At 35.6% G+C, this 22,124-nt stretch overlaps 2 protein-coding genes across 3 annotated transcripts in view; one reads left to right on the top strand and one right to left on the bottom strand.

The window, feature by feature from the left end:
• Nucleotides 1–9,423, bottom strand: part of LOC149772793 (NAD kinase-like) — a 163,802-nt gene extending 154,379 nt beyond the window's left edge. Inside the window, exons 1-2 of the mRNA XM_089947280.1 lie at nucleotides 9,211–9,423; nucleotides 1,998–2,106 (exon numbers count right to left, since the gene is read on the bottom strand). Of these exons, the coding sequence (XP_089803406.1) occupies nucleotides 1,998–2,089 (92 nt within the window). The 5' untranslated portion in view covers nucleotides 2,090–2,106; nucleotides 9,211–9,423. The remainder of the gene's footprint in view (nucleotides 1–1,997; nucleotides 2,107–9,210) is intronic.
• The window catches only part of LOC149772792 (uncharacterized), a 132,806-nt gene that overhangs the window by 49,764 nt on the left and 60,918 nt on the right, over nucleotides 1–22,124 (top strand). For both annotated transcript variants that reach the window (XM_089947275.1, XM_089947276.1), the window contains one exon: nucleotides 20,774–20,905. In XM_089947275.1, the coding sequence (XP_089803401.1) occupies nucleotides 20,774–20,905 (132 nt within the window). The remainder of the gene's footprint in view (nucleotides 1–20,773; nucleotides 20,906–22,124) is intronic.

Below are 22,124 nucleotides of genomic sequence, written 5' to 3'. Positions count from 1 at the left end.
CCATGAAATATTCAACCCGATGAAAACAAACCTTTACTAAATTAACATAAGGCTTCACTTTAGACAAGACGAATTAGGAAATGTTAGAACCATCTAAACTTGGTTTGGTGCATGTAATGGAGATGTTAGATTTATCCTTTATTGCTTTTTGAAGACTGTAACTTTAACACTCAGTGAAACAAAATTTACATAAACGAAACTAATGAGCATATGCAAGAAGTTTTCTCAGAATTGTCTCCCTTTTCCCATTATCTTATAATGGCATGCATCCACCTGATTTTTCTAAAGCTGTTATCTGGATATGCAACATTATTCATTGATAACATATTTAATCTTTCATCAGACTTATATAGAGAAAAAAATAACTTTAAATTTTAAAATATATATTTTGGAGCATTGACAGTTCCTTGTGACTGCCATTACAAGTGCAACAGAAAACTGAATATTTTTTTGTAGCTGAGGCGGTATGGTATAAGAACTATTCAGACCTAGTTTTGAAGTTACGTATTATGAAAATAGAACCAATTGATATCTAGTTATTGTAAAGCAGAAATTATTTGTTAAAAATTGCTTGTCAGTTTTGTAATTTATTGTTCAAAATGCAAAGCATTTCCAGTCTATGGACTGATGATCTCTGTCAATCAGTTCAATCATCCATCCATCTGTCTGGCATCACTGCTTAGGTTAGGGTTGACTTGTAGCTCAGTTTCCTTGACTGTTTTGTCCAGAAACTGATGTTATGTTGTATATGAATGCATCATATTGAACTACTACACCCTTTAGGCAGAACTAGGTTACTGTGACCAATATTTTGCACTCTAGTGAACTTTATTAATCTTCATAATAAGCCTTGTTTCACAGACACTATTGCCTGCAAAGTCATGTAGCTTGGTAAATGTATGTATAGGCATCGAGAGAAGCACTATACAACTTTTGTCACTGTGACCTAAATTTTAAATTCCATTAACCAGTGTTATTTTTGAATGTAGGTCAGTTTATTGACCACTGTTGCTTGCAGAGTAATGTTACATGTATATATATAAGATATAATGAATACTATTCAATATTGACAAGACAGTTTTGCATTCCAGTTGTGATGCCATAGGCAGTTTTCTTGTGTCTATTACATTCATAATAGTCCAATGTGGATATGTGAGAAAGCTTGCCAGTAGCTTCTCGTGGGTTGGTGGTTCTTCCCTGGGTTTCCAGGGTTCTTCCTCCACCAGTTATACTAGCCGCCATGTATAGCCTATCTTGTGCTGAAAAATGGCGTTAAACCCTAGAACAACAACAACAACATTGATAATAGTCAGAAGAGAGAAGGCTCTGTGGGTTAATAAATGCCTCCTTTTGACATCCATACGGTTACATGATACCCTGCGATACAAATACCCAATCTTAGAAAAAACCTCCCTTGTGAAGAAATTTCAGAAAGAGAAACTCAACACTGATTTTGGAGACGAGAGTTTCTTTTTCCTTTTTAAACTATTTTAACACAAATAGGACAAGAAGGAACCAATATTTGAATCTAGGATTTTTCAGTCAGGCATGTCATTTGTTTGATATTATTGAAGTTTTAATCTCAGTTTTTAAAAAGGAGTAATATTGTCTATTAATCCCCTTGTGGAGTTCATTCATCTTATAACACCTAGTATAATTGTCATCTTTGCTAATGCTTTTGGTATGGAAAATGGAAAATCTACTTGGTAAGAATCCAAATTGTGTATCGATGGGGTTCTACAGCTATGGTCACTCAGAATGGATCCGACACCGAAGCTTTTGTTCTGTAAGTAAAGTGTCTTGCCAAGAACACCTCATAGTATTCAATCCAGGCTGATCTGATAGTGGGAATCAACCCCATACCATTCTGATTATGCTTTGATCACAGTGTCACTATGCCTATACATTAGGAATGAACTTAGGCCATTCTTTAATGCTCATTTTACTTTTGATTCTTTTGTGCATGTTGGATTATTAATTTTGTTTATGTGAGTTACCTGAATGATGGTCGAGTAGGATTGCCTGCTGTGGCGTTTTCCTGGGTTTCAGAGTACTCTTCATTTGACATGTCTTCATCCACTGATTCCATGGTTACTTGGCAGATGCCTGAATTGGATAGGATTAAAGTTACTGATCTAAGGGAAATTTGTTTTTATGGAATGTGATGTGTACAATTTCAGATGGATGATTACAAGAGCACCTTTTCTGTTACTACATACATTTCCCCCACAACTGGGACATTTAACGGAATATTGGGACAAACAGATGCAATTTATTTTGGCATTGTATTCTGTCATAGCTCAGGGATGTGTGTAATTTTAGGCTCAATTTGTCATAGATCAGAAGAGCTTATGTGATGGCCTGACTTGTCTTTCATCATATATCCATCTATCTTTTAGCCAGTGTGATGGCTTGTTGACTTTCATCATACATCCATCTGTCGTTTAGCCATTGTGATGGCCTGTCTTGTCTTTTATCATACATCCATCTGTCTTTTAGCTAGTGTGATGGTCTCTTGTCTTTCATGATATATCCATCTGTCTTTTAGCAAGTGTGATGGCCTGTTGTCGTTCAACATAGATCCATCTGTCTTTTAGCCAGTGTGATGGCATGTTGTTTTTCATCATACATGCATCTGTCTTTTAGCTTTTGTGATGGCCTGTTGTCTTTCATCATACATCCATCTGTCTTTTAGCCAGTGTGATGGCCTGTTGTCTTTCATCATACATCCATCCGTCTTTTAGCCAGTGTGATGGCCTGTTGTCTTTCATCATACATCCATCTATCTTTTAGCCAGTGTGATGGTCTGTCTTGTATTTCATCATACATCCATCTGTCTTTTAGCCAGTGTGATGGCCTGTTGTCTTTCATCATACATCCATCTGTCTTTTAGCTTATTTGATGACCTGTTTTCTTTCATCATACATCCATCTGTCTTTTAGCCAGTGTGATGACTTGTTGTCTTTCATCATACATCCATCTGTCTTTTAGCTTATTTGATGATCTGTTATCTTTCATCATACATCCATCTCTCTTTTAGCCAGTGTGATAGCCTGCTATCTTGCAACATACATCTGTCTGTCTTTTAGCTAGTGTGATGGCCTGTTGTCTTTCATCATACATCCATGTGTCTTTTAGCCAGTGTGATGGCCTGTTATCTTTCAACATACATCCTTCTGTGTTTTAGCCAGTGTGATGGCCTGTTGTCTTTCATCATACATCCATCTGTCTTTTAGCTGGTGTGATGGCCTGTCTTGTCTTTCATCATACATCCATCTGTCTTTTAGCCAGTGTGATGGCGTGTTGTCTTTCATCATACATCCATCTGTCTTTTATCTTATTTGATGATCTGTTATCTTTCAACATACATCCGTCTGTCTTTTAGCTAGTGTGATTGCCTGTTGTCTTTCATTATACATCCGTCTTTTAGCCAGTGTGATGGCTTGTTGTCTTTCATCATACATCCATCTGTCTTTTAGCTTATTTGATGATCTGTTATCTTTCATCATACATCCATCTCTCTTTTAGCCAGTGTGATAGCCTGTTATCTTTCAACATACATCTGTCTGTCTTTTAGCTAGTGTGATGGCCTGTTGTCTTTCATCATACATCCATGTGTCTTTTAGCCAGTGTGATGGCCTGTTATCTTTCAACATACATCCTTCTGTGTTTTAGCCAGTGTGATGGCCTGTTGTCTTTCATCATACATCCATCTGTCTTTTAGCCAGTGTGACGACCTGTTGTCTTTCAGCATGCATCCATCTGTCTTTTAGCCAGTGTGATGCCTGTTGTCTTTCATCATACATCCGTTTTTTAGCTTATGTGATGATCTGTTTTCTTTCATCATACATCCATCTCTCTTTTAGCCAGTGTGATAGCCTGTTATCTTTAAACATACATCTGTCTGTCTTTTAGCCAGTGTGATGGCCTGTTGTCTTTCATCATACATCCATCTGTCTTTTAGCTTATTTGATGATCTGTTTTCTTTCATCATACATCCATCTCTCTTTTAGCCAGTGTGATAGCCTGTTATCTTTCAACATACATCTGTCTGTCTTTTAGCCAGTGTGATGGCCTGTTTTCTTTCATCATACATCCATCTGTCTTTTAGCCAGTGTGATGGCTTCTTGACTTTCATCATACATCCATCTGTCTTTTAGCCAGTGTGATAGTCTGTTATCTTTCAATATACATCTGTCTGTCTTTTAGCCAGTGTGACGGCTTGTTGTCTTTCATCATACATCCATCCGTCTTTTAGCCAGTGTGATGGCCTGTTGTCTTTCATCATACATCCATCTATCTTTTAGCCAGTGTGATGGTCTGTCTTGTATTTCATCATACATCCATCTGTCTTTTAGCCAGTGTGATGGCCTGTTGTCTTTCATCATACATCCATCTGTCTTTTAGCTTATTTGATGACCTGTTTTCTTTCATCATACATCCATCTGTCTTTTAGCCAGTGTGATGACTTGTTGTCTTTCATCATACATCCATCTGTCTTTTAGCTTATTTGATGATCTGTTATCTTTCATCATACATCCATCTCTCTTTTAGCCAGTGTGATAGCCTGCTATCTTGCAACATACATCTGTCTGTCTTTTAGCTAGTGTGATGGCCTGTTGTCTTTCATCATACATCCATGTGTCTTTTAGCCAGTGTGATGGCCTGTTATCTTTCAACATACATCCTTCTGTGTTTTAGCCAGTGTGATGGCCTGTTGTCTTTCATCATACATCCATCTGTCTTTTAGCTGGTGTGATGGCCTGTCTTGTCTTTCATCATACATCCATCTGTCTTTTAGCCAGTGTGATGGCGTGTTGTCTTTCATCATACATCCATCTGTCTTTTATCTTATTTGATGATCTGTTATCTTTCAACATACATCCGTCTGTCTTTTAGCTAGTGTGATTGCCTGTTGTCTTTCATTATACATCCGTCTTTTAGCCAGTGTGATGGCTTGTTGTCTTTCATCATACATCCATCTGTCTTTTAGCTTATTTGATGATCTGTTATCTTTCATCATACATCCATCTCTCTTTTAGCCAGTGTGATAGCCTGTTATCTTTCAACATACATCTGTCTGTCTTTTAGCTAGTGTGATGGCCTGTTGTCTTTCATCATACATCCATGTGTCTTTTAGCCAGTGTGATGGCCTGTTATCTTTCAACATACATCCTTCTGTGTTTTAGCCAGTGTGATGGCCTGTTGTCTTTCATCATACATCCATCTGTCTTTTAGCCAGTGTGACGACCTGTTGTCTTTCAGCATGCATCCATCTGTCTTTTAGCCAGTGTGATGCCTGTTGTCTTTCATCATACATCCGTTTTTTAGCTTATGTGATGATCTGTTTTCTTTCATCATACATCCATCTCTCTTTTAGCCAGTGTGATAGCCTGTTATCTTTAAACATACATCTGTCTGTCTTTTAGCCAGTGTGATGGCCTGTTGTCTTTCATCATACATCCATCTGTCTTTTAGCTTATTTGATGATCTGTTTTCTTTCATCATACATCCATCTCTCTTTTAGCCAGTGTGATAGCCTGTTATCTTTCAACATACATCTGTCTGTCTTTTAGCCAGTGTGATGGCCTGTTTTCTTTCATCATACATCCATCTGTCTTTTAGCCAGTGTGATGGCTTCTTGACTTTCATCATACATCCATCTGTCTTTTAGCCAGTGTGATAGTCTGTTATCTTTCAATATACATCTGTCTGTCTTTTAGCCAGTGTGACGGCTTGTTGTCTTTCATCATACAGCCAACTGTCTTTTAGCCAGTGTACATTGGCACAAAACGTTAGATACATGTTCATCCCATGATCTAGCTGGTTCTAAAAGAACATGGTGCTGTGCAGACATCCTATAAGTTCACAATGGCACTACCTTGAAATCTTATTATTGCTACTCCTCCTAAATGGATGGTCATATTAATATGGAATTTTTACACAAAAATTCACATGAAAACCAAAATAATGAATAATAAGTATACGAGTCAATGGCAACCATGTTGAAAATCTCTAGTTGGAAATTTCATAAAGGATTGTAAATTCATGGCATCAAGAAATTCATGCAAAACACCCTCTGATTAAATATAATTTGCATCTCTAATGTGTTAGTTTTCAGGAGCGTAAATGTCACAGGGCATTATATTTGGTTTTACGCATGCTTGTAATAAGTCAGTAATCTCTAATGCAGTAAAATAGCTCTTACACATTAGAAGTCTGTTTTAACATCTTAGAGCTAAATTCTGATGCAATAAATACGTTATAAAATATTTTTTGGGAAAATCTAATGCATTACCTTCTTAACATGTTCCGTTGACACAGTTCTTAAAGCCTTTGATAGTCGCCTACCTTAAGCAAAATGCTCTCATTTCATGCCGGTTCTGATTTTCTCTTCTCTTCTTTTCATCTACATGAATTTTAACTCCCCTCAACAACCACCTCCTTTAAATTTGATGTTTCCATTTTGGTTGCTACATCAGGTATTTGGAAAGATGACTAAACAAGGGAAGCATAAACTGTACAATGTAATTATTTAAAACTGATAGGAGTACCTACATTACATTATGCTAACTGCTATACCTACATTACATTATGCTAACTGTTGTACCTGCATTACATTATGCTAACTGTTGTACCTGCATTACATTATGCTAACTGTTGTACATATATTATGCTAAATGTTGTACATGTACCTACATTACATTACGCCAACTGTTGTATCTACATTACAGTATGCTAACTCTTGTACCTATATTACATTATGCTAACTGCTGTACCTACATTACATTATGCTAACTGTTGTACCTGCATTACATTATACTAACTGTTGTACATATATTATGCTAAATGTTGTACCTACATTACATTACGCCAACTGTTGTATCTACATTACAGTATGCTAACTCTTGTACCTACATTACATTATGCTAACTGTTGTACCTACATTACATTATGCTAACTGTTGTACCTACATTACATTATGCTAACTGTTGTATCTACATTACATTATGCTAACTGTTGTACCTACATTTATGCTAACTGTTGTATCTACATTACATTATGCTAACTGCAGTAGTGAATGTCAGGTCATGTAGGTGCATTTACTCTTATTTAATTAAGGTTAAATTATTGTTTAAAAATTTAATACTAATATAATTTAATGACAGTCTATTTAAATTCCAGATTATTGTATGCTCTGTACCGTGACTGTCTTCAAGAAACTTGTAGACAAAATTTATCTATCACTGTAGACATTTACTTTGGTGACTAAGTACTAAACTGGGTCAAGAAAAGAAGATGTCGCATCTAACTGTCACAATATTGGGTAGTTCGAATATTTTTTAATAATATGCATATCTTTCATTGTGACATCACAGTACTTGACATCCAGTCTAAATTGTACTGGATCATACCTTTACGTTGATCATCCAAAAAATGTCCAGATACTTTAACATTGATTTTGCCGTATGCACTTCTTGGTGCATGTAAATGATGATCTTCAAAAGAAATATGGATGTATGAGGATCCAAATCAAGTGAATAATTGCCATTTAAAGGTATGCTATCAAATTCTAAAAAAATGACACCCAATTACAGAAATAATCTGTGTTTAACGCCTACATGACCTGTATGACTTTTGCTATAATTTGTAAAAATATTAATTAAATTGCTGTTAGACCAACAGATTAAGCTCTTTTTTTAAATAGTTTTTTAAACTTCACTAAAATATACAAAATCAAAACATTTTCAAAGCTATTTTGAAACAACCCTCAAATGTAAAGAGGTCTTCATAGGATAGGGATCATGTATTCAATAGGGGTCATGTATTCAAACCGTAATCATTACTGATAGTAAGTAATCTCAACTTTAAAGCTGCATGTTTAACGGGACAATTTGGGAATGAATGTGAACATTTTTGGTGAAGTATTTGAATCTTGCAAAATTAAATTGTTTGTTCAAGTGGCAGTGGATTTGATATTTTTACCTATTTGTAATTAAAATATCTAATTTAAGGATTCCTATCAGTTAGAATTACAATGTATAAATTCTGTTGTCCTGGATTAGAAGTCATTGCCCCAAATATCTCATGTTATGGCCGGGACTGATACAGTACTTACACCTTATCCAGCCCAGCTTGAGTCATAAATGTTGCATAGTTCCTTGATTTCATTTTTCAAAAACATCAGAGAAAACACATGATGCATTTACTTTGTTTGATGTTGGCTGAAATGGTTCATCTCACTTGCGAAGTTAAAAATATGACATTTAGTTAATAGCTATGTCAAGTTGATGAAGTCAAGCGATACTTGGATATTTATGTTATGCTGGAATATTTGGGATTTTAAGTAATTTGTACCCAAATTATCACTGCTAAAACTCATAATATATTGTATTACAGTACTCATTAAATACTACCTATGGGAGCCATAGAATATACCACCTTACAGTGAGACTGCCTTAAAATGAAGTACACAATACAGTTCTGTCTTATGATAACATTGTCCATGGATGCCATAGAATATACCACCTTACAGTGAGACTGCCTTAAAATGAAGTATGATAGTGTATTCCCTCTTTATAACACAACCCATGGATGCCATTGAATATACCACCTTGTAGTGAGTGAGACCACCTTATACATGTAAATAGTACATGACACTTAATTTTACTACTAAGTAATGAAATGGGATCTATGAACATACTTGTCTTGTAACAGGAATGATGTCATAATTAAGGGATTATAGTGAGGGTTGAAGATTTAAGATCTTATAATAAGGTTATCACGTGTTTCTGGATTGATTCAAGGAATGGAGCCTGGGTCCATTGTTTTGCGAAAAATGTTTTTGATTAAATTCTGCTGTATTCACCAGTAAATGGATGAAATTTCTAATTCTGAATGATTTTGACGTATTTAACATTGGGAATCTGTTTAGTTTGAAATTGACCGCTATTTTTTGGCACACAAGGATCCATTAACCCCGTAGTTACTGAAAATAATTTAGATAGAATAACTACCAGTTCAGTATCACCCCATCTCAACTAATCTGTAGCTTACATATTGTAACTACATGCACAGATTTAGCATAATTAGTACATGACATTTGTACATGTATGACAAGTTAATATAGAAATTTTGGATTACATTTCACCAGTAATATCCTTTAACCTTGCATGTATATATTCAGTACACCTACTGCTATTATCTTACCTTAATCCTCTGTCCTTCTATTGGCTGTATGGTTTCTTATCCAGCTGGTGGTTTAAGATGCATGTATACAAGTCACTATATTTACTCATGTGAGCAAAGTATTATATGTAACCAATGGCAGTCATATTAAGCTTCATTACTTTTGGGGTCATCTAAGATAGTATCATGAGATTTTATGTTACCCAGTGTTTATATACTTGTAGTGTCTTGATCAAAAACAGTTACGTATCTACTGGTAGGTCCTATAAACAGTCATTTGTATACTACCGTATATACTGATGTATAAGTCAAGTCAATCTACAAATAACATAGATCCTGATTTGCCATAGCATAATGCACCTACAGATAAGAGTCTGTGTTGTTTGTTCTACTGATTACTCCTTACAAATTACACAGACCCAGATCTGCTGGTGCATTATATGACAGCAGATCTAAGTCTTTCAGTATACAGTTGGATTGTCTTGTAAGTACATATGGTACGTGGCTCCAGAATGAAGGAAGTACTAGCCTCTAATATAACATCCTGGTCAAATCATGACAAAAATTATGTTGATTCATTGTCTTACGTGTTTAATATGAATGGGAACACTGAACAGGATCCTGAAAAGTGTTACAAAAATAAAGTCAAGTCTGGTTTGGAGCCACCCATATACAGTGATACCATATCCACAGAGGCAATGTACCATTTCCTGGTTTCTCCAAATTTTTGGTACAATTTGCTTATATATAGCAACCACTTGTTCACTGCAACCAGTGACCCTATTTTTCACACATGTTGACCCTCATGTCCTGTGTGTAACAACCAATGAGGGTTGCATCTACTTAATCTCTTATGAAATTAATAAGTTGCACTTATGTTCTCACCTAGTTACCACATAATTGATGTTAACAAATGTGCTTGTATTATTTCTGTCTACTGTCTATCAATCCCCTGTATACAGGTTGGGAAGATAGAATAGCTTAGATGCATCCTCCTAAATATTTTAGGAAGAGATTAATGCAGGTTAATGTTTTGACCTTGTATGCATCCTGTGAGGATGTTCCAGCTGAGATGTACCTGGACTTTTTATTTTCTCCTGTGAAGTAAGGTTAGCCAATTGTATTACTCCCTCCCACCCATTGTTGGTGTCTGCACAGATTAAATCATGTACATCTGTACACCCGCACTGAATGTCAATCATTTTTTTTTTTTTTAGGTCCTTGGCAGCAGTTTTGAGTAGTTTTAGGGGAGGCGGCGAGCCAAATTTATACCAATATATTCATTAGTTTTACATTTCTGGCTAAGTTTTTGCATTTGGAACAGGGTTTTTTCTTCGTACTGTATAAATACAGTTATACCAGGAACCATACAGTTTGATGAGTACTACACCTTTATCACAAACTTAGGTCACTATGACTTATATTTCACTATTCACTGACTTTGAGTACATATTGTAGTTTATGTTTATTTTTTAAGCTCTATTCATGGTAGAATCATCAAATTATTTTTTAAGCTCTATTCATGATAGAATCATCAAATTACATGATTGTATATATCTCCATTAGTACCATACTCTTGTTACAAAGGAATGTCTCAGTGACCTACATTTCTCCTTTTACTAGCTGAAGTTATGCTGTTGCATTTAGCTCTTGACCCACTAGGTTTTTTTTGCACCCTAGATATTATACTGTTATAACTAGCTATTATACTGTTATACCTAGATATTATACTGATACCTAGATATTATACTGTTATACCTAGTTATTATACTGTTATACCCAGATATTATACTGTTATACCTAGCTATTATACTGTTATACCTAGATATTATACTGATACCTAGATATTATACTGTTATACCTAGATATTATACTGTTATACCCAGATATTATACTGTTATACCTAGATATTATACTGATACCTAGATATTATACTGTTATACCTAGTTATTATACTGTTATACCCAGATATTATACTGTTATACCTAGCTATTATACTGTTATACCTAGATTCATAAAAGTTGGTGAGGAGATGCAGCTTGATGAGTTACTCCACCATTATCACAAAAGCTGGTCACAATGATGTATATTTCATGCTTCAGTGACTTTTGTAAAATTATGTTTTAAGTTTGTTTTTCTTAAACTCTAGTTTTTCTAAAATCATCAAACTGGCTGATTTAATGCAACTCTGTGAATACCAAGCTATTTCCACAGAAGAATCCCACTATGACCTACATTTCACATGTTACTAACTTGTATGTAGCTTATGCCCATCTTGCCCCCACTGTTATGCCTAGATTCACGAAAATTGGTGAGGGAAAGCATCTTGATGAGTACTACACTCTCATCATGAAAGTAGGTCACTATGATGTTTAATGCTTATAGACTTTGTTTAAATTGTGTGCTTTAAGTTTATTTCTTAAGCTCAATTCATGCTAGAGTTATCAAAATATGGAATTGCATGAGTCTCTATTAGTACCACACCCTTACCATAAAAGAATGTCACTGTGACTCACATTACAAATGATATTACCTTAAGTTTTGGGGCCCCGAGTGTCCGAGTAGTCTAAAGCGCTCTGTGTTCGAGTCTCGGATTCAACCATTGTGGGTATGTGAGAAATCTTGCCAGTAGCTTCTCGAGGGTCGGTGGTTCTTTCCGGGGATTTCCCGGGTTCTTCCTCCACCATTAATACTGGCCGCCATGTATAGCCTATTGTGTGCTGAAAAATGGCATTAAACCCTACAACAACATCAACAACTTTATGTTTTTGCATTTAGCCCATGACCAGCTAGGTTTTTTGCACCCAGGATACACGTGTATATCATCGTAACTAGAGCCATGAAAGTTGGTGAGAGGATGTATATTGATGAGTACTATTCTCTCATCACAGAAGTAAGCCACTTTGACTTATATGTTGGTTCAGTCTCAAGCACAGTTTATGCAGGAATGTTAGTGATTGTAAGCATCCCTCTTAGTACCAGTCTTACAACAAAAGAAAGTTATTTTGATCCATATTTAGCATTTTACTTCATATAGTTTTTGCATTTAGCAAAGGACCAAATTGGTGTTTTATCTACTGTATAATACTGTTATACCTGGAATCATGAAACAGGGCAAGATGGTGCATCTTGTTATCAAAGTGCCACATCCTCATCATAAAAGTAATTTACTGTGACCATTATTTCACTTTTCACTGACTTGGGTTCAGTTTGACATTTTGTTACTGTTATTGCTGTACAATTTTATTATTTATTACCAAAGCAAAACAGATAGTCACATAAAATCATGAAAGGTGGGTGTAGATCTTTATGAGAACTACTCATTTCAATAGTAGGTCAATATAGTGTTATGTATATTTGATTTAATTATGTCTGATTTAATATATATTTATTTCAATTTAATTGTTTGTCAGTTCCTTTTAAAAAAATATTTTTTATTACATGGTGTTGTAACGTAAATTTATTCTCTAGAGATGATACTTTGTTCAGAAAATAATTTGACCTTGACTGTTTGTTTTATAAACACCAGGTGTTGATCTAAATCCTGGCCTTGTTTCAAAATGTTTAGCAACCACATTATTTTTTATTTCTTAGAGTAAAATGATTTGTTTTCATCAGGGTCACACTGGGTAGACTTGATCTTTATCAAGTACTTTGTTTCTATGAGTTTCCAGAACATGATCACTTGAACCCCTTGTTTACATTTAGAAGACATATAACCTATGTTTTAGAGAATTATTCTCAGTAGAAGCTGGGCTGTTGCACTGGAAGTTGTATGTTGTGCTGTTTGGAGTTATTTCAAATTACTTAAATTGGAATTATTTCAAATTACTTGGATTCAAAAGGATTAATTCTGTTATTTTTCTGGAAAATACATGTGCTCTTGTGAGATTCCTAATCAAAAACAGTTCTTATAAGAATTTTTTTTAAATTTCCAAAACTGGGGGGATAATTCTTGTTTCTAAAGTTAACTGTAGAATTCAACACTACAGATTTCACCATATGTCATTGTCTTCCATTTTGGATTCTTCATTGGGCTTCGAACTTGAAATCAGAAGAACATTTTGTTATTAGGACTCCAAAAATTTAATTCTTGGATTATTCTTTGATTATATTTGGATTTGATTCTATAAAACCATAAGTTCGTATTTTTTCATTTTTACAGAATATTTCCAGGGAAATAAATTATTGTTTTTCAAAGCTTGTTGTTTTCACTCTTTCTTGTGTTACTGTTTATTCGAGCCTAAACACGTGACATAAGAATAGATCATATATTATGGTTGACTGACTTGGGTTAATTTGGTGTGTGATTATGCAGGATTGTTCATGCTGTAATTATAAAATTGCTGAAACAGGTAAGTGGATTCATCTTGTGTTCAAAAGTGAATTTTTTGAGTGTTGTTTATATTCCTATTGCTGGAATGTTTCATTTCACATCAATTGCCATTACACCTCCAAAGTGTAACCCTAGCCGACCTGAACAGTTCCTTTTGTTTCATCAGAATCTTCATGATCCTCATGTACTTCAGTGTCAAGGTCATGGTTAGGATAAATGGCTCAGGGACACCAGATACATGAATGCCCTTAAGTGTCTTTGTGCATATTGATGTAGGGCATCTATAGCTGTTTCATGAGCAAATTGATATTTTTCACACTTCTTTTACAGTTTTGCACGAACCATAGCCAGAGGGGGTGACACCAAAATGACTGTCTATAAAATTTTCGAATTTTTGTGCAGGAGGGAGGTCCATGGGGGTGACAACATGAGTTAGCCACACATGACTGTCTATAAATGTTTGGAATTTTTGTGCAGGAAGGGGGGGGTGGTGATTCCATGAGTTACTGCACTTGATGACACCAACCCTAGTGATGCCACTGCTTAGAATACAGTAATTTCTTGTCCTTTAAGGACAGTTAACAATCTACATGTATCAACAAAATTATCAATATATGGTTCAGCTAATACGGTGTTAGACCCTACTGATGGGTGATAAAGTTGGTGGCAGATTCAAGTAAAAAGGGATTGAAAGTTAATTTTGAGGTGTCTTCAGTTTGCATGAATGTACAAGTAAAAAGTCAACACACATGTACTCTGCTTCATGAACATTTTTTGCAAAACTTATATTCCTGAGATGATTGACATGTATCATGGATACGTTGTCTTTATCATTTTGAACACATCCAACTTTATTATTTAGAAAATATAGATACTGATTACCGAGTTCAAACATATCTGCCAGCCACACCAGCTGCAATTGTGCTGTTTTGATATCTTTCCTTGTATTAGCTATCTGCTGGGTATATGTTACTTCCCCTTATCAGCCACCTTTCTTTCCCTCTTAAGTTAAACCAGTCACATTGATAAGAGGATACATTACTTAATGCTATAAAGACACTATTTTGAATACTTGGTCTGAGATGAGGCCAGCCTTTTTTGATGCCACTTCTTCAGAACAGTATAATGTAATGATCACTGTACATGTTAATACATACCGTATATACTTACTTGTATTTGTCTCTTTGCTAGAATCCCCTGCAGGTCTGGGGTTGTAGAATTGGCCCAATGTGTCCTGATTACATGTTGTAAGAGGCGACTAAGTAGAGGCAGCCTGTTTGCCATGGGTTTCATCCTGTGTTGGGGTAGGAAAAGATCGTGGTAGTTGAACAGAGGCCTTCTGATGCAATACACTGCTTTGGCCTCTTCTTCTTCGAGACGGGTGGTTGGGATGGGCGCGGTCTCGACAAAGTTTTCTTGTTAACTCACTCACGTTCTTTGTCTTCATTTTTGTATCTCTCTTGATACCACCATTGCCGCTACATTCTATCTCTTTAACTTTCCCTTTCCCAAGTCTTAGAAGACTTTGTAGAAGGTGGTGGCTTAACTGGTCAATTGGGAGGTAATTTTACTGACTGAGTATATCTTACTGGATGAATTGGGAGGAGATTTTGCCTACTGAGTATAGCATCTGTATATTCCTGCCACTTGAAAAGTGTCCCCTTGTTGGGCTCCATGGTGGTTGTGGAGCATGGGTGCTGAATTTTAAACAAACTAACATGGATAATTAAAAGATAAATAAAAACAAATGTACAAAAACTGTATTTGACTCAGATGATGAACCATGTAGTGGATTCATTTCCATGCTTCATGGTTATACAATCTAAAGATGCCTCAAAACCGCTTGCCGTACTCTCTTCCTTTGTGATTGAGAAGACAGTTTTGGGATCGAACACCAAAAAGTGTTAATAAATTGAAATCGGGTTGCCTTTTTGTTCAGTGTGAGCAACGAAGTAAAACAGAAAAATGAAAACTTTCTTTGATGTTCCAGTGACCTCATTCACTCACACAACACTTAATATGTCCGAAGGCATGATTGGCTGTTGTGACTTGGATGGAGTCAGCGACACAGATATTATTGAATTGAAGGGATGAAAAATGAAGGTGTCCCTGCAGTCCGTAGAATACATATTAAAAATGTAATAACAATCTGCAGGACACCAACACCATTGTACTCACCTTCAACAAACCAACAGTACCCAGAGTGGTCAAAGTTGGCTTTTTGCAAGTGAAGGTCGAGATCTATATACCGAACCCACTTCCATGCTATAAGTGTCAGAAATATGGCCATCATGAGGACCATTGCTCAAAAAAAGCGGTGACCATTCTCATCAGGGATCTGAGTGTAGAGCGATTCCGCACTGTGTCAGCTGTGGAAAGTAGCACACGCTGCATGACCTAGTTCATCATCAAGGAATAAGACTCGCTCTGGGAGCATTTCAGACATCCCCATATGAAAGCCTTCTTGCTGAAGCAAACAAACCACCTTTATCACATCATAGAGAAATGTTTTCCACACAGTATACTCTCAAATTAAGATCAAACCCTCTGAACCCTGCTTTTTCTACTGTTTTTAAACCCAATTACAAAACCTTATACGAAAATAAACAAAACACCATACTGTCTTTTGGCATTGGAATATCATCCAGCCTTGACAGCTCCATAATCTTTCTAAATTTCACAAAACGTCCATCTCCGAAACACCTCCCTGGCTACTTAAACAACCAAAAGTACTTTTATGCTATAGGATGGAAAAAAAATGTATGAGACAAACCCTTCCATCTTCGACAACTCTTATGAACTCCTCACCAAATTTAAAACTACTCAAGAATTTTTACTGACAGATCAAGGGATGATGAAAAGGCTGCCGCAGCCTTCGTTAGTAGAAATCACACAACACAAGTTTGTTTACCAAATGGTATATCAATTTTGTCAGCCGAAATCAGAGCAATAGACCTTGCTCTGCAATATATAGAAAACAAATATATTTTAAACAGCATCATCTTCTCTGACTCACAGTTAGTACTTAAGTCACTTCACAATAGAAAACTGGAGAACCCATTATTAACCAATATTCTCGTCAAAAATACTGAGCTGAGTACCTCCCACAACATATCATACTGTTGGTTACCTAGCCATATTGGTATTAAAGGTAAAGAAAAAGCAGATTGCGCTGCTAAAATGGCTCCATCCCAAGAACCATCTGATTTTAAAATACTGCATACTGATTTTAAACCTAGTATCAAAGAGTCTTTACATCAGAAGTGGCAGGCATCGTGAAATGATGCAGTAAATAATAAACTTCACGCCATCAAGCCAACCCTAGGAGAATGGACTCTTTACAGAACCATCCGTAGGGAGGAGGTAGTCATTGCAAGAATTCAAATTCGTTATTTGTGAATAACCCATACCCACATACTAAAAGGCGAAAATCCACCAGAGTGCATTTCTTTAATGAACCATTCACTGTTAAGCACTTTATGATAGAGTGTTTCGACCTGCAACCTACACGTGATCAGTATAACAGTGTGCATGACACGAAGGAACTTTCTGATACAATAAACGTCACTTGTATTATAGAATTCCTGAAAGAAGTGAACATTTGCTCTAAGCTATAACTTGTATGCCATCACCTTGAGCATTTTTATGTAATGTACATGTATATACTGTTCCTTATTTTCAACAACTTTTCGTCTCTCTTTACTAACATTCCCATTCCCCGTTGATCCGGAAGCTTTATATATTACCCTTACCATCTTATTGTTTTACTTTCAACTATTTTGTTTTGATATCGCTGGTCGATATGAAATATTGTATCATTTTTAAATGATCATACATATAACCTTTTGTATGGCACTAAATAGTCTAGCAGTGCTGGTGCACCGTAAAAATGCAATCAATCAATCAATCAGTCAGTCTCTTTGCTAGTAGTTCAGGGTCTATGTTTATCTACTGATTACTCCTACAAAAAATGCATAGACCCTGATTTGCAGGTGTATTATGTGATGGCAGACCTAGGTCTATACTGTTTGCAGTTAGATTCGACTTGTAAGCTTGTATATACGGTATGTCGACCAATATCAGATTGTTCCGTTCATTGCAAAATTGACAAAATCTGAATCCATAAAAGTAACCAAATATAAATTTTTGAGTCAGCAGGAAATGTGCAAATTGCATAGTTATGATGACATATGCTTTTAGTATTTATTGCCTCACATTTGTCAGAGAAAAAAGCAAGAGATTGTTGTTGTTGTTGTTGTTGTTGTTGGGTTTAATGCCATTTGTCAGCACACGATAGGCTATACATGGCGGCCAGTATTAATGGTGGAGGAAGAACCCAGGAAAACCCCGGAAAGAACCACCGACCCACGAGAAGCTACTGTCAAGCTTTCTCACATACCCACATTGGCTGAATCTTAGACTCGAACCGAAAGCAAGAGATACTAATCGTGATGTCGTGTGCTGGTGGTAGATTCAATTCGTTGTTAAGTTTTTTGTGCAAACCTGTAACATGGAGAAAGGTGACCAGATTAGTATATAAAATATATATGGCATGGTCAACAGGTATGAGTTTCGTCAGTTATTGAAACTTTGTTTATTAATACACCTGGGATTTGATTTATCATGAATAGAACCAATGCATGCCTATGTATGTAACAGATGAGTATGCTTTTGTTCTGGTAGTATAGACCGCTCCGGTGGCCTGGTGGTTAGAACATCTGCCTCAGATGCAGTAGGTCATGGGTTCAAACCCTGGCCGAGTCATATCAAAGATGTATACAAATGGTACTAGCAGCTGCCTCACTTGGCACTAAGCATTAAGAGGTAGTGTTAGAACTGGTCGGCCTAGTGTCAGGATAATGTGACTGGGTAGGACATGATGCTACATGCCTGCGGCATGATGCCCCAGTGCTAGAGATCACTATAGACTGTCACACTGCAGACATCGTAGCGATATGACTAAAAAATTGCTAAAGCTAACGTAAAGAAATCCCAAATCAATCCAAAATCTGGTGGTATCAATGTTCTTACAAAAAAGCAATTTTTTTATTTTGAGAATAGATAGATTGATTGTTTTAAGAATGCCTTGATAAATTATGTGCTTAAAAAGGAATGTATATGAACTGTGACAAAACATCCCCTCAGGCATAAAGTTGTCATTATGGCATTCCATGCATTGCCTGAATATAATGTAATTCATTTCATGTAGATATCGTGAATATTAACAGAAAATAATAGTTAATTACTTATGAATATTAACAGAGATAGTATAGTTGATTACTTATAAATATTAACAGATGTTATAGTTGATTACTTATGAATATTAACAGAGATATTATAATTGATTTCTTATGAATATTAACAGAGATATTATAGTTTATTACTTATTCTAACAATGCTGTGATGTTAGAAATTCATTCATGTGTGTGGATGCTTATACTTTTTGAGACACAAATAATTATATTTTAAAACTTATATTATCTTCAGAGAAAATGCATTAAAAACACCTGTCTTGAGAAAAAGGAACTAATGTTATATAGAGAAATGACCCCTTCTGAGTAATCTCCTGTTTTGAGAGATCATGTCATGTTGGCATAATGGGTGGTCTCTCAAAACCAGTTCTACTTTGTGTCCATACAAACATAGTTAGACCTGTCTGAATGGTCATCTTTATATCACAGTCACCTGATCTCCATGGCTATTCTAATTTATTATATTAATGTCATAGACACCAATTTTCTGTAAGCAGCAGCCTTGTTTCCTAACCAAATAGTGCTTTTTCACTGCTTGAAGTGGTCACCAAAGTGTATACAAAGGGACCACTTAGTCTAGGAAGTGGTCACCAGAATGTATACAAAGGGACCACTTAGTCTAGGAAGTGGTCACCAGATTGTATACAAAGGGACCACTTAGTCTAGGAAGTGGTCACCAGAATGTATACAAAGGGACCACTTAGTCTAGGAAGTGGTCACCAGATTGTATACAAAGGGACCACTTAGTCTAGGAAGTGGTTACCAAAGTGTATACAGTGGGAACACTTAGTCTAGGAAGTGGTTACCAGAGTGTATACAAAGGGACCACTCAATCTAGGAAGATTATATTTTTGCTTCATGAGAAAAGCATTATTTAAATAAAGGAATATCATGTGAATCTATTTTCAAACATTGTTTTTCTTGCTTACACCCACCATACTTCAGTCACATTGTTAATGTAGCTACATGTGTGTCAGATTCCAAAGCAAGGTAGTTTTTTCATTGGCATAGAGGTTTGAGACAATTTTTTTGCTCAATGGTGGACACAGTTATGCTATCACAGCAGAAATGGAAGTCATCTTCAGTGCCTGTGTGGCAGGTATAGTTCAATATATTCCTCAATTTGTTTATAAATCAAAGCTATCTCACATGAAAAAAGTTCGTCCTTCAAAAGAGATACGAGTTTAATCTCTTTTTATCTTGATCAGGGGTCATCCAGTATTTAAAACTTGTCTGTAAAGGCATGTGAAGTTGTAGTTCGTGGGTCAAAAAGAAGATTGATACACTGCATCTTTTGATTCCATTGTTTTGTCTCTCACATAAGCCAATTGTCTTTTGAGCTTAGCAACTAGTCCAGATTTTTTTTTTTTGTGAATAGCCTAATTTATACAATTTGTCTAACCAAAAAGTCAGTTGTCAGTTTTACATTCTTAATAAGATGTCGGTCAGTACTGAATTTATTGTTTTGTCATGATGCACATAACCTGTAGGTTTGTGTGTTGGTTTAGTGTGTGGCAAATGTGGCGTAAAGTTCCTGAGTAAAATCTTGCTTGTTTTAAGATATTTCATGTGATAGAATTATACTCGCACCATTCCTGCTGGCTGGTCCCTTTTATAAAGAGTCAGCTGTAATCAACAGTGTTTCCTGAAACAATCCAGTTCTGATGAAGGTAAAAATCGCATTGAAATGAAATCTTGACTAAAACATACTAGTTATTTATTTGTCTAGTGATTTGATTTTTTTCCTTTCAACTTACTTTTGACACTTTTGTTCATGGCAAAATTTGTGCTGATGTGTTTTTTTATGAAATGCAGTCACATGAATTGTGGTCATTATTGTATGTATCATTATACAAAAAGTGTATTAAATTATGTGCTTTATGTATTATAGTTTGTGAGAAAAGGAGTTTTCCACAAAAGACTCTAGGAATATCTAGGAGATGTCATGTATGCAATGAGATCTTAGTATTATTGTTAATTTCGCTTTGTTTTTCAGTGTGTGAAAATTTTGTTAGCAAATGGCTGTAGTCCTGACATAACTGATAACAAGGGTCTGACAGCTGAGGAATTAGCAGAGAAGTGTTGGAATGAAGAGTGTGCTTTAGTCATCAAACACTTTGCAAAAGAGGTTTGTATAGAATCACAGAACTTTGTTAAGTGAGTAAATATTTACAAACTTTTTATTCAGTTCACTTTTGTGGGAGCCCAAGAGATCACATTAACATTCGTGTGCATGTCCATACATTTGTCTGTCAATCTCCAGATCTAATTACACCCTGTGTCAACCAAAATTTTAAGATTTTTGCTTTAAGAAACTTAATAAAGGCAGGTTGAAATAGTCGGGGTTTCTTGTTCCTTTTTTATGCCCCACTACAATAAAGGTCATATTGTGATTTGTGTTATTATTACCTAATTGCTGTCATTCATTTCATAATCCTTAGGTTTTTCAGTCATATTCCCATTGAACCTGATTACAGGCAGTAGTTGAATATGGAATAAAATTACATGAATACTACTGCACATTATATTAATGCTTATGTGTCTGGCAAGGCTAATTGCAAACAGCATCAGTGAAATCGATGTGTTTAAAAACCAACAGCATTTCTTTTTTTCTGTGAGCCATTGCTGATAAAATATATTTTATTGTTATGTACGGAACAGAACTTTAAATATGAGCTTCAATTGTATGGTCAACCAGGTTTTTTGCTGCCTTTATGGCAAATAGTTTGATCTCTTACATTCATAGCTGTTAAGGGTCAAATATGGGAAAAATTTCAGCTGGAAAATCTATATTGCTTTTTGTAGCAAAGTTTGTGTGAATCATAAAGCTAGATCTCCTGTGTAATTTAGTTCTTTGAAATTCCCAAAATTTTTGTTCTGAATATAATTCCAAACATATACAAAGTCATTAAAACATCGCTGATCTTGCTAAGACATTAGAAGATTTTAGAAAATACTTCCTTGTCACCATCATTGTAAATCAATTTCAGAGAAAATAAAATAAGAGAGAGATAAGATTGAAAACATAGTAGTCTCCTTACTGAATAAGTCAGTAGTCTTCTATTTGAAAAAGTCATTAGTCTCCTAATTGAAAAAATAGTAGTCTCCTCATTTGAAAAGATAGTCAGTAGTCTCCATATTGAAAAATAGGTCATAAATGATACTGCAGTGGCATCACTAGAGGGTGTGGGTGGTGCGGACTGCACTGGGTGACACCATCAGTGGGTCTAGAACATTTTTGAATGTTTGTGCAGGAAGGAGGTCCATCGGTGCGACACCATGAGTTACCGCATATGACTGTCTATAAAAACATTTAATTTTTGTCCAGGAGCGGTCCATGGGGGTGA

The sequence above is a fragment of the Sinohyriopsis cumingii genome, unplaced genomic scaffold (assembly GCF_028554795.1).
Source record: "Sinohyriopsis cumingii isolate HCF-2022 unplaced genomic scaffold, ASM2855479v2 utg001176l, whole genome shotgun sequence".
NCBI lineage: Eukaryota > Metazoa > Mollusca > Bivalvia > Unionida > Unionidae > Sinohyriopsis > Sinohyriopsis cumingii.
This window is presented reverse-complemented; position numbering and strand designations above follow the sequence as displayed.